Raw genomic sequence first — 12,832 nt, 5'->3', positions numbered from 1 at the left:
ATGTAACACTTGAGGAAATAAAATGTGATTGAAATATCGAAAGATAACATGTTTTAGGTCAAGCATGCTTTGGAAAATACTTTGCCAGACCATGAGGCAATGCAGTACTAATTTGCAAGCTTTATTAACCTTAGAAAGGATGTCAAAAATAAATATAACCTTACATGGATATACATACAACATGCAATTCTCTTTTGTTCACATTATAAGTAAGACATTTGCTCATAGATATAAAGACATACCTATGGGTTATCTGGGATCCCCTCAAACTCGACATGGTGTCTTCCAGATTCTGTCGAAGATCTACAATATTTTGAACAGTTCGTTTTCTCTGTGTCTCTGGATCTTTTAATCAAAAGAACGAAAACAAATCAATTACATTTATTACAACCTTGCTTTTCTACACAGTTCTGAAATTGGTCAAGATTAGCCAAATATCATTCATTTCTGTCTAATGGGCGCCAGACGTACACAAGGAAGCAAAGAAGATGATCCAGTGTGGTGTATGTGGGAAAGCTAACAAAACTGGTTTCAGTTCAACCAATAGACTCATTTCCCTCCAATTTTTCATATCCCCCCCCCAAAAAAACTTTAAATTAGATAGTATTGCATCAGGACTGAACGGAAGAGAATACGAAGAAGAAAGGTTATCAAAAACATTTGCTCAAACCTAGTTCCAATTTGAATGAATATTGTTAATGCTTATGTATTAGATTTAAAATATCAAATGATTTGGAAATTCCAGCAGATTTAACAATAAACACAAAAGAAACCAGAAGTTTGTAGACTTTCTGCTTCAGTTACTGTATATTTAAAGTAAGGAATTGTATAAGATTCTAGTTGTTTGATTTTGCTTTCGATTATTTACACTAAGAAAGACATTGTAAACGTAGGGGTAAGTCAGGGCCTGCAGCCAAAAGTGCCAAACTCTTCACTCCTCACCAGATGGATGGGAAGCTTGAAGCCAAAGACAGTCTGCTACATCAATTCAGTTGTGTTAGTTGAATGAGTTTAGGTTGTTACCAGCCTGATTACTGGCTAAAACACAGCATGAAACTCTTGGGAGGAAAGAATGACATCACTTTACCCTACATAAATTCCACCCCCACTAAACTGTTGCAGGCAGTTGTATGAAAGTCCACAGCCAACAAGATCCTCTATATGGTTGTGTTACATACAATGCAAACAAGTGTTACATATTGATGGAGGAACATCAAAACAAATATTGTGCATGTTATAACAATGAAATCAGATGGTATATTATGCAGCCAGCTTAAAAAGATAAAATATCACCAAAAGGAGGCAGTGTAAGTATTATATTTTCCAAAATGACAGGAGGGTACATATCAAGGCAATCTAAACAGAAGGAACATTTTAAGTTCGAAGCATAAATTTAAAATACACAGTTATTAGCAAGAAATTATGAATGACAGCAACATCCCTCTGTTGTCTACTTCAGTTAATCTTGTGAATGGTTGTTTGAATAACAATTGGTGATGAGATTACAGGAGGTAATGAAGTTGAAAGATCAAAGACTGAGAGAGCTGAATTAATTCATACAAGTGGTTCAAAGTAATCTCTGCATCTCCACCAATGGAGTTTCAGATTCCCAGGATATTCAATAGCTCCTTCAAGACAATAATCACTATGATGTCCTCTGTTGTATTATAAGCAAAATACAAAGAAACGGATGAGATTGTACAAAGTAACTTGATTTAAATTCTCCACTAATGAGACTGAAGTTCTCTGTTTAATAATCTCGTCACAATATTCCAGGTTTTGTTTTAAAAAAGCAATACATATGAACACTGCACACGGCATTGGTTTCAGCTGGTGATCGAAAAATATTTCCAATGTGATGCATCTTGTACACAGTTGATGAATAACAGACTATTTATGTTTACAATATTTCAATTTACTGTTTTCAAGGAAATAGGTTTGAAATAAGCACTTTTAAATCAATTTCATCCCTCTGATTTAGAAATTATCAGGATATAACTTTGAATATTCCTCATGTGTCAGGACAGTTCAGTTTATATAGCGTAGCTATGCTGCTTGGATAGAAATGCAATCATCTGTGAATGTTCTAGTCTGCTGTAGTCACATTATATCTACCATGAGGGACACATACTGTTGGTAGATTTTTTTTAAACTTCATTTCAATAAAGTTCTTATGATGTACACACAGCTGTGTTGTACACTCAGAATATATGCTTAAAATGTTTATGTGTGCTTAAATATATATGGGAAGGTGTGTTTAAACATGGGGAATGGGGTTTAGGATACTTTGGCCACCATGTTGTTCAGGCAGGCTTGGCAGATCAGTTGCTCTTTATCTGCCAATCAATTCTGTATTCTTGGATTACCTTCTTTTAATTAGATTGCTATAGTGCACATGTTATCTCACACTGCAATCCTGGTTTGGAGTCTCACTTACTGAAGAGCACATTCTCAGAAAATGTTTGAGTACAGAACTTGATTTTCCATCCATACTGGATTTCAAAAGATAAGGGAAGCATGGACAAATTTGTCAATATCTGCTCCTTAAAAGGTGAATCTTCAGGTGGCAGAGGCAGGAAATGATTGCCCTGTACTGCTCATCTCAACACGTAGCGTAATGCAAGAGCTCAAAGAACTGCATGCAATCATGTTGTTTCTCTTCTCTCAAGTGAGGTGTGTTCAGTATCTGTTTGCTGGCCCAAGTATCTCACTTTTCATTTCCTGTTGTCCTTGTGTTTCACAATTACAGCCATTCACGCCTCATTAAAGCTGCATCCTCCATGCCATCTGTGGATATTAGGCAACTGAACTGTTCTTGAACATTGCCAAAGAGCAGCTATAGGGACAAGGATCATAGATTCCCTCCAATGTGGAAGCAGGTCATTTGGCCCATCGGGTCCAAACCAACCCTCCAAAGAGCACCCCACCCAGACCCACCCTCCTAGCCTATCCCTGTAATCCTACATTTAGGATAGCTAATCGGCCTAACCAGCACATCCCTGGACACTATGGGCAATTTAGCATGGCCAATCCACCAACTTGCACACCTGTGGACCGTGGGAAGAAAATGAAGCACCCAGATGTGCAAACTCTACACAGACAGTCGCCCGAGAGTGGAACTGAGCCCAGGTCCCTGGGACTGTGAGGCAGCAGTGCTAAGCACTGACCCATCGTGCCGCCAGATTAATTTGGGCATCCTCCTCTGTCTGCGAGCTCTCTACTGTCCTTAAATAAAGGACAGCAAGATTGTAAATGTTGTACCTTTGCGACAAAAAGACAGGAATAAACTTGGCATTTAAAGGTCGGTCAGCTTAATTTGCTCATGGGTTAACTTTTAGGAAAAGTAATTCAGACTATTAAAGGACACTGGGTCAGTATGGATTAATAAATAAAGAAGTGATGAAGAAAGAAATCTAACTCAACCAATGATAGTGGAGTAACCTACCACATATGCTGAAAATGTGTTGCTGGAAAAGCACAGCAGGTCAGACAGCATCCAGGGAACAGGAGAATCGACGTTTCGGGCATAAGCCCTTCTTCAGGAATGTCATTCCTGAAGAAGGGCTTATGCCCGAAACGTCGATTCTCCTGTTCCCTGGATGCTGCCTGACCTGCTGCGCTTTTCCAGCAACACATTTTCAGCTCTGATCTCCAGCATCTGCAGTCCTCACTTTCTCTAACCTACCACATATCCCATATGAAGGTTTGCGAGAAAGCATTGGGAATGCTTCATGTTCAATTTTGTTATTTTTCATGGTTCAGGGCATAACACGATGATAAAGCCAATTACAGAGTGTAGCAATCAAAAATGGCTATGCATCTGCAGTGGAAAAAGATGACTGCAGCATTCATCTTTTGTGATCATCCTTCAAATCGTGAGTGAAGTATGGCTAATGTACATTATAAGACAACATAACTATTTTAAGCAACTGCACATGAGTACAGTTAACTCAGAATATCTGAAAACAAGCAAATATCTCCCTCAGCTGCTGCAAGAATCTGGTCACTGGCAAAACGGCATTCATTCTTTTGCCACTTATATCGAAATGCTCCTTCATTACTCTTCAGACTGCTTCCAAACTGGTTCCCTCTATTCTATCCTCAGCTGTATGTTATTGTTCGCAGATGCAACATTATGAAATGCATTTGTTGTCTGATCCTGAAAAATGATTACTTCTTCACAATGATTTATTCTGTGTTAATCAATCACTTGCTAAGCTATTTAAACAGATGCTGGGTAGAAATTTTCCCAGTGGCATGGGCAAGGGCAAAGAAGTTTGGAAAGTGCAGCAAGAGTGAAAAACTTTGAGTCTTGATGCCAAGAAGACAAATTCCAATTTTCCCCTTCAGGTATCATAGATCACAGATTCCCGACAGAGTGGAAGGAGGCTATTTGGCCCATCGAGTCCACACCCAACCCTATCCCTGTAACCTCACATTCCTGGACACTATGGGCAATTTAGCATGGCCAATCTATCTAACCTGCACAGGTTTGGACTGTGGGAGGAAAACAGAGCATCCAGAAGAAACCCACACAGACACGGGGAGAATGTGCAAACTCTATATAGCCGCCCGAGGGTAGAATCGAACCCGGATCCCTGCCACCGTGAGGCTGCAATGCTCGCCACTCTGCTGCCCTATGTGCCATCCAGTGTCAATGCCAAGTTTTGAATCTTGCTAATAAGCAGTGACTACCTTATTTCTATGATTTGCATCTCATTATTAGCTAATCTCATCTTGCGTGCACATATAGTTCATGATTCTCCCATGCATTGCTGAAAAACTAGATGGCACCAATTCCTGTTGTGAAAGTCAGAGCAGTTACCTAGCAGAAGCACTTTGCTGTTTGCCTCTCTACCTTAACTTCCAATCACCAACATCTCACTACATAGTCAATCTCAGACCAACATATGATGCACCATTTATTCATCATTGTACACTGGAGCTCACAGACCCCTTACATTGCAATGCTCCCGTCAGGTCACTCTGCACGTAGAGACTCATAAGCTTCTCTTGCGCCTGCAAGGACTGTATTCCTTAGCTTTTAGCTTGATTTTGTAGTAATCACATACTCTGTACTTTTGAATGCTCATGACATCTCTGGCTTACCTTGCCATTTAGCACATCACTAGAATTTACAGGCTCACAATACTTCAGTCTTGCTCGACTTTTTAGTGCAACCAGAAAGCTAGGCATTTGTCATGGTGGTTAGTACTCAATAGTCAAGGGGGTGGACTTGTTTCTATATGACACCATGCTACCTCAATGTCACATGAGGAACTTACCTGGCAAATACACGGAATGTGCTTCAAACAAATGGTCATATTTGGCCATGTATGAAAGTTAAAGACTTTAGTGGACTGTAAGGGGACAATAGTTCATCATGGATTGCCACAACACCCAATAAAGTGCCTCATTCAATTGCAGTCCAGGAGGTATACCATAGGCAATTAGGCACTTGGTGCATCCAGGTTCAAGGACCTGACTCTTGCAGGTCAAATCCAATCAGTCCAGGGATCACAGATAGATCAGTAAGGGAGCTATGGAGAAATCAGTCTGTGTGTGCCCTCACAAGTCAATTTGTAGAGTGGGCTATGGTAGTACTGGATGTTTGGGTATTTATGATCAGGGGAACACTCCACCTTTGAACAAACTTCAATTGTACAATAAAGAAAAAATGATTGCCAACAAGTTCATAGTGAGCAGAGTAAGATTTGTTTTTGTCTGCAGAGTGGGGTGGATTTATTTGCAACTTGAAATTGTGGTGGAATCTGACACATCTTAGAATGGATGGGGTTTATCAAATCATCACCACTCTGGTTACAATAGAAGGTTTGTGGTTGGAGGATACAGAGCAGATTTACCAGGATGCTGCCTAGGCTGCAGAATTTCAGTTATAAAAAGAGAGTGGGTAGACTGGAGTTGTTCTCCTTGGGCAGAGAGGGGTCACAATTGAGATATCTAAAATTATGTTGAACATAAATCAGGTCTACAGGAAGAAACATCTCCCTTCATGGAAGGATCAATGAATAAGGGGCATAGAGTTAAGGCAAGACGCAAAAGGGTTGGAGATGAGGTGCAAGGAAAAGCTTTTTCATCCAGACGGTGGTGGGAATCTGGAATTCACTACCTGGAAGGGTAGTGGAGGCAGAAACCCTCATAACATTTCAGAAATTTTTAGATGTGTACTTGTGATGACAAGGTATACAAGGCGAATGACCAAATACTGAAAAATGGGATTAGGACCAGCACAGATGTGATGAGTTGGAGGATCTTCTTCATTGCTGAAGATCTCTAGGACTTCACAGCATGGCAATGAGCTCAGTGAACGACTTGGCGAGAAAGTAGAGGATATTATCCATTAGTGAAGAGGATGGACTAGGGATATGACAAGCCTGAACGCTGATGGTCTTGATAGGAACAGCAACACAAAACAGAAGTAGAATACGGTGGGGGATGGCGGAGCGAATCTTAACTAGCAGGCAGAACCAGGAACTCTCAAAAGCACAAACTGGATTTCATATCATCCTCCACCAAACCTCAGCTGTGCAGCAAGGAAGAACAGTAGCTGCCAACAGCTTCAGGGTGGAGCAGACTTAATTATGCAAGGTTTGTAGCTCAGGTTGAGATTTAGGGTGTAGGTTTGCTCGCTGAGCTGTAGGTTTGATATCCAGATGTTTCGTTACCTGGCTAGGTAACATCATCAGTGGCGACCTCCAAGTGAAGCGAAGCGGTTGTCTCCTGCTTTCTATTTATATCTTTCTCCTGGATGGGGTTCCTGGGGTTTGTGGTGATGTCATTTCCTGTTCATTTTCTGAGGGGTTGATAGATGGCATCTAGGTCTATGTGTTTGTTTATGGTGTTGTGGTTGGAGTGTCAGCCTCTAGGAATTCTCTGGCATGCCTTTGCTTAGCCTGTCCCAAGATAGATGTGTTGTCCCAGTCGAAATGGTGGCTTTTTTCAACCGTGTGTAGGGCTACGAGGGAGAGAGGGTCGTGTCTTTTTGTGGCCAGCTGGTGTTCGTGTATCCTGATGGCTAACTTTCTTCCTGTTTGTCCTACGTAGTGTTTGTGGCAGTCCTTGCATGGAATTTTGTAGATGACGTTGGTTTTGTCCATGGGATGTACTGGGTCTTTTAAGTTTGTTAGTTTTTGTTTGAGAGTGTTGGTGGGTTTGTGTGCTACTAGGATTCCGAGGGGTCTTAGTAGTTTGGCTGTCATTTCTGAAACTTCTTTGATGTATGGTAAGGTGGTTAGGGTTTCTGGCTGTGTTTGGTCTGCTTGTCGTGATTTGTTCTTGAGGAATCTGCGCACTGTATTTTGTTTTGAGTATCCGTTCTGCTTGAATACGTTGTATAGGTGGTTCTCCTCTGTTCTTTGTAGTTCGTCTGTGCTGCAGTGTGTGGTGGCTTGTTGGAATAGTATTCTGATACAGCTTCATTTGTGTGTGTTGGGATGGTTGCTGGTGTAGTTAAGTATTTGGTCCAACCACAATGCCATAAACAAACACATAGACCTAGATGCCATCTATCAACCCCTTAGAAAACGAACAGGAAATGACATCACCACAAACCCCAGGAACCCCATCCAGAAGAAAGATATAAATAGAAAGCAGGAAACAACAGCTTTGCTTCACTTGAAGGTCGCCACTGATGATGTTACCTAGCCAGGTAACGAAACGTCTGGATATCAAACCTACAGCTCAGGAGCAAACCTACACCCTAGACTTAATTATATTTTTGGTCTGTGGATCAGAGTGTACATTTTTGTGCAATGAAGCGGAGCCTGGATGGTAGTTGAGATTTTGTCATCACCTACCCCTGAATGTGTGTGGACTCTCCTGTTAAACACATCGGTAAAATGAACCTTTGCCTTCAAGGGAAGTTTGCACCCATGCACGATCATATACTCATACACACACAGCAGCTGGCAATTCCACCCGTCATGGCACATGGTTGCATGAGAGGAGGTATCATATTGCGCTGATCATAATGAATAAGATGAGCAGCAGAGGCTTACCCACCAAATCATCCATGAAACTCTCCAAAGGCAATGCATGGCCTAAAAACATGAAGATTCAGCGCATTGAATCAATCTTTAACAATGAACTAGTCACGTGCAAACAGACTAGTAGAGGCAGCAGGTTCCATTTTCTGAAGAACATCGATGAATCAGTTGAAGTTTTCTGTCAAACTGAAAGTTGCCTTACTCTTGGGCTGGATTTTACACTCAGGGTGGTCTTCTGGCTTTCATTTTTCAGTCAAGAGGCCTCTCCCCACCCCCACCCTTCTCTCACTTATCTCTCCACCCTTCAGGCTCTCTGCCTGTATTCCTGATGAAGGGCTTTTGCCCGAAAGGTCGATTTTACTGCTCCTCGGATGCTGCCTGAACTGCTGTGCTCTTCCAGCACCACTAATCCAAACTTTGATTATTACCAGGTGAGAGGTCTGGTGCTCTCTCTGGAAGAAGATCAATCCATAGTTTTGTGGCACTGCTGAGATCGGTAGACACTATTGGTACTAAAGGAGGCTTGGGAGGAAGAAAAATCAACAATGGGTCTGTCAAAACCAAGGTAAGTCATCTCACCAAGGCTCGGCTTCAGCCAAGTGTTGATGGACAGTGCATGTTGAACAGGGGAAGGGGTAATGAATAGGTCCAGTTTGTATGAATTACTGGACAAACCAACTCAAAAGTTCAAGGACTCCACCAATGCTATTTGCACCATGTTCATTTCTTAACAAAAAAACCGGCATAATCAAAGGGGAGTAGCTAGCTAGCTGTGTAGCTAGCCTTTGTTACAGCAGGGGATGTGTAAAAAAAGGCTGCTGAACTCTCTCCTCTGCCTTAAAATCTGTACGCCTTTGTTTGATTTTACCTTTTGTGCCAAGGGACATTTCTGGGGATCATTGCAAGTATTTTGGAACAGTATCATTAAGTCGGGATAGCCTGTCAGATTTTTGGATAGAGTAAGTTATCCGGTATTATATTTTATGTGCTTTGTGTTTCGTTCCATAATTTTGCAAATAAATTCTGTTTTGTTTAAAACTAAATCAGCTGACCAGCTAATTCTCTCCAGGAATATTCACTCTACAATTGCTTAAATCAACTAGCAAAGTTAGGGACCGGGCTACCTTCTTGAAATGTTTTGAGAGATCTAACAACCGTCACAATCATGGTCCCCTCTGCATCCCAAAATGCTGCTTCCAATACCCAGGCTCTTCCAGCTTTCCTACCACAGCAGTGGCTCCTGATAAACTGACCTTTAGTAGACAAAACCTACTCTCTGACTGTGGTCATACCCTTGACTGACTTGGACAGACACTGTTGATTCATGACTGACTGGACCCGTGACTGACCTGCTTGAAGCTCCCCGACTAACTTAAGCCGAGTCCCAGACTGAACCTACAGCATTTACTGGAGTTCACTCCTCAGATTGTTGTGACATGCTTTGACCATGTCCATGCCCCTGGACAGATGTTGAATGCTGCCCTTGACCTATTATTCCAGATACCCCTGGCTGAAGATTTGAGTTGAATGAGGGCAACATTCTGAAGACTTTGAGACATGAAGATTCAGTTGAAGCACATGCAATGTATTTGCTCCATCTGCTTCTGTTACATGGTACAGGTGTGAGATAGACGTAGCACAGTGTCAAAGAGCAACATATCCATCCCTTTGATTGATCATTGCTGGCAATCATGAAAAGCTGCCTGGCTTTTGTCTGTGGTGACAGGAGTACTGTGGGCCTTTCAGCTCAGACTGAGGCATCAAAGCATAAAAAGACAAGGCAAAGCGAGACAGAGATGCTGCGAAGATTAACATAAATACCAAATGAGTAATAGTGAAGAGAGCCCGTGAGGAGTTCAGAGATGTATCGTGGGCGAATCCATCAGCTGGAGCATAAAGTGTCCTCGCAGCAGCATTCTATTGAAAGATGCCTAAAATTCAGTATTGAAGTGCAGAAAAGGTTTGAAGGTATGTCTGACAGGGTGCCATAAGGATGTGGTGGGGCAGGGACGTGTCCAATGCCAACATTTGTTGAGGCAGGATGATGACAATCACCCCCACGGAGTGTGCCCTGAGATGTTAGTGGCCACTGTCCAAAACTGGGGCTTGGAGGAGCAAGCATTGAGCTAGACTGTTTAGATACCTGCTCTGATTGTCACTGTCTAGTTTCTATTCGGTGAGTGAGAGAATTGGAAACTGCATATTAATAAGATGAAATTAAGTAATAATGATATGATAATACTTGCAAATTGATTCAAACAAGGTTCTTGCTGCTCATTAACGATATTCTCGCCTCAGCGTTAAACACTTAGTTGGAGAATGGAATTTTCTCTCTCAATGCCAAGAATCTCATTAGTACCAATTTTATCCTAATTTCTTAACTTTCTCTGCAAACTCCATGATATTCAGGGGACTGAGAATATTCTGCCCAATGAGTTGATGGAATAGAACCCAATGCATGTCAGCGAAGAGAAGCATTATGGTACAAGGATAGCATGAACAGTACAGATGGACTAATACCAACATAATATTTCTTTTTAAATGTGTTCAATGGCACTAGAATCTAGCTGAAATTAGATAATGTACCCTAAGTTTGAATCACATTTCAATCATTGCAAAATGTAAGAAATTCCGTTTTCCAGAACTATATATAAATACTTACTCTGTTAGACTGACACCAAGATCACTTGTTCACCAAGGGAGATACAGGCCAACTTCTTGTGTGCAGTATACAAATTAAACAACAAGCAGACAATGTTGCCAAGCTATTTATTCATTGCTGCAGTTACTTACCTTATAATTCAAATCTCTATTTGCTTTGACAGCATCTTTTTCAGTTTAATATTGTTCCATAATTATGACTAATGAGGAAGACTTATGACTGGGCACTGTAGATGTCTAACTCTTCAAAATACAAATAATAAATGTGAGTTTCAGCTTTTTATTCAGTGAGTATTTCCTTTGACTGGAAGGCTGCTTGTCAATTCACTGCAGACATGCAAATGTTTACTTCAAGTTCATTCATTTATCAATTTTAAAATTTAATTGCAAAAATCTGTCCTCCATGAGTACTTTATGACTTTTGACATAACTGGATTAGAAAGTCTCTATGAACCATAACCATTTAAAAATACTTGCCACAAGATTTCCTATGCTGATGATAGAGAGCTGCTGTTTGTTTAATGTAATTGGCATTACTCTAAATGGTTCTTTCTATAGTTGTACTGTAGTTGCCAACTAGCAATTAGAGTTCAGACATTAGTAATATCGCCTGAAGTCCAAGGACATTTTTTACCAATTCGATGTTCATGAGGGATAGGGATGAGGGCGTTCCAAGTGATTGTCACTTATATTTAATTTTTTATTGCTGGCAAATCAATGTTTTTATTGTGAATTTTAAGTAATAATGTAATGTCTTCTGATAAAACAGCTAAACAAATACCTACCCCAACAAATAAAATCATGGAATCAGACCAGCTTTACCCTGCCACCTGGGTTGAACTGAGATTTCAACTCGTCATAGCGTAAGATATCACAGCTCTTGAGCAAACATACCATCTGAGCTCAAGGGACTGACTTCCAATATAATCACAGTAAAGTATATTGACGCCCTCCATTATATAGTTGGAATATTTCACCATATTTGTGATTTTTTTAAATTCGGTGTGATGCATTTAATTTTCTGGCACTGTTATACAAGTATCATCTTTACATTGTCAGAAGTACAGCCTTGAGATTTAAACAACCCTGACACAATATTGTCAGTGTCTTTTAAAAAAGTATATTTGAAAGCCTTAATTCAGAAGAAACCAACTTACTTCCAGTTACTTGGGTTAATGCCCTTTTGTGAAGTGAATTACAACTTTGGAGAACTAAGCTCTTTATAGAAGGTTCTAATATAAAAAAGTACTTGTTTAGCAATAAATATTAATGTCTATAACAGCAATTTGAAAACAGACAAAGTATATCAAAAATATTAATGATGATCATGAATATATGAGGACATCAAGAATCAAGGTAAAGTAAATACAAATCAATACTGTCCTTCTAATGACGTGTGAGGATGTATTGGGCAAGAGCTAATGTATGAAAAAATTATTCATCTAGTGCTCCAGAAATATTATACATCCTGTTTTGTACCTCCCAACAAGCTCTGTGTATCATCTGCTTTCTCAAGAGGAAATCTTGATGCAGAATGAGATCATATTCATAACATGAGTGCATAATTCAGGTTATTTGAGAAGTTTTTGCAGAGTACTTCAATTGTATAAGCTCAACATGAGTTGAAAATAAGCCTGTGATTCCTACATTGTGAAAACAATTTCATCCCTTTCAATTTCACTCGAGTATTTCAGAATCATACAATTTTATTAGTGAACATTGTCTGCATTCATGAATAATTATTAGCTATCAATATTGTTATTCATAAGTATTTATACTAAAAATTTTAGAAATGACAGATCTGAGTGAAGAACATTTTGTTTGCAAAATAATTGGACTTTCTACATTTAAAATACGTCTCAAGTGTCGACCAATGCGAACTCAATTTTCTAGTTGTCTAATGTTAGACTGAAGTAGAAACAAATTCCTGTATTTTCAGCTGCATGCAACTTTCCAGCTGCAAGCAGAGAACAGCCAAAAATCTGTTCAATTTTACACAGGGGATCATTTCTGGATTTTTGCCTCAATCGATTATAAAATGCTGTAATGGGTCAGTTGTTTTTTTGTATTATAGTTGTTCTAGTTCAACTCTACAATTTATTTAAGTGAGTAACATTACTCACATTAAGTATGGAGTAGATAATAAGCATGTAGCCTCTAAGGTC

At 40.0% G+C, this 12,832-nt stretch overlaps 1 protein-coding gene across 4 annotated transcripts in view; it reads right to left on the bottom strand.

Annotated features, from left to right (window-relative positions):
- Positions 1-12,832, bottom strand: part of LOC122563237 (neuron navigator 1) — a 653,551-nt gene that overhangs the window by 343,421 nt on the left and 297,298 nt on the right. For all 4 annotated transcript variants that reach the window (XM_087973627.1, XM_087973629.1, XM_087973628.1 and 1 more), the window contains one exon: positions 243-345. In XM_087973627.1, the coding sequence (XP_087829753.1) occupies positions 243-345 (103 nt within the window). The remainder of the gene's footprint in view (positions 1-242; positions 346-12,832) is intronic.

The sequence above is a fragment of the Chiloscyllium plagiosum genome, unplaced genomic scaffold (assembly GCF_037043375.1).
Source record: "Chiloscyllium plagiosum isolate Xiang-an unplaced genomic scaffold, Cpla_swu_hap1 HiC_scaffold_26, whole genome shotgun sequence".
In the NCBI taxonomy this organism is placed as follows: domain Eukaryota; kingdom Metazoa; phylum Chordata; class Chondrichthyes; order Orectolobiformes; family Hemiscylliidae; genus Chiloscyllium; species Chiloscyllium plagiosum.
This window is presented reverse-complemented; position numbering and strand designations above follow the sequence as displayed.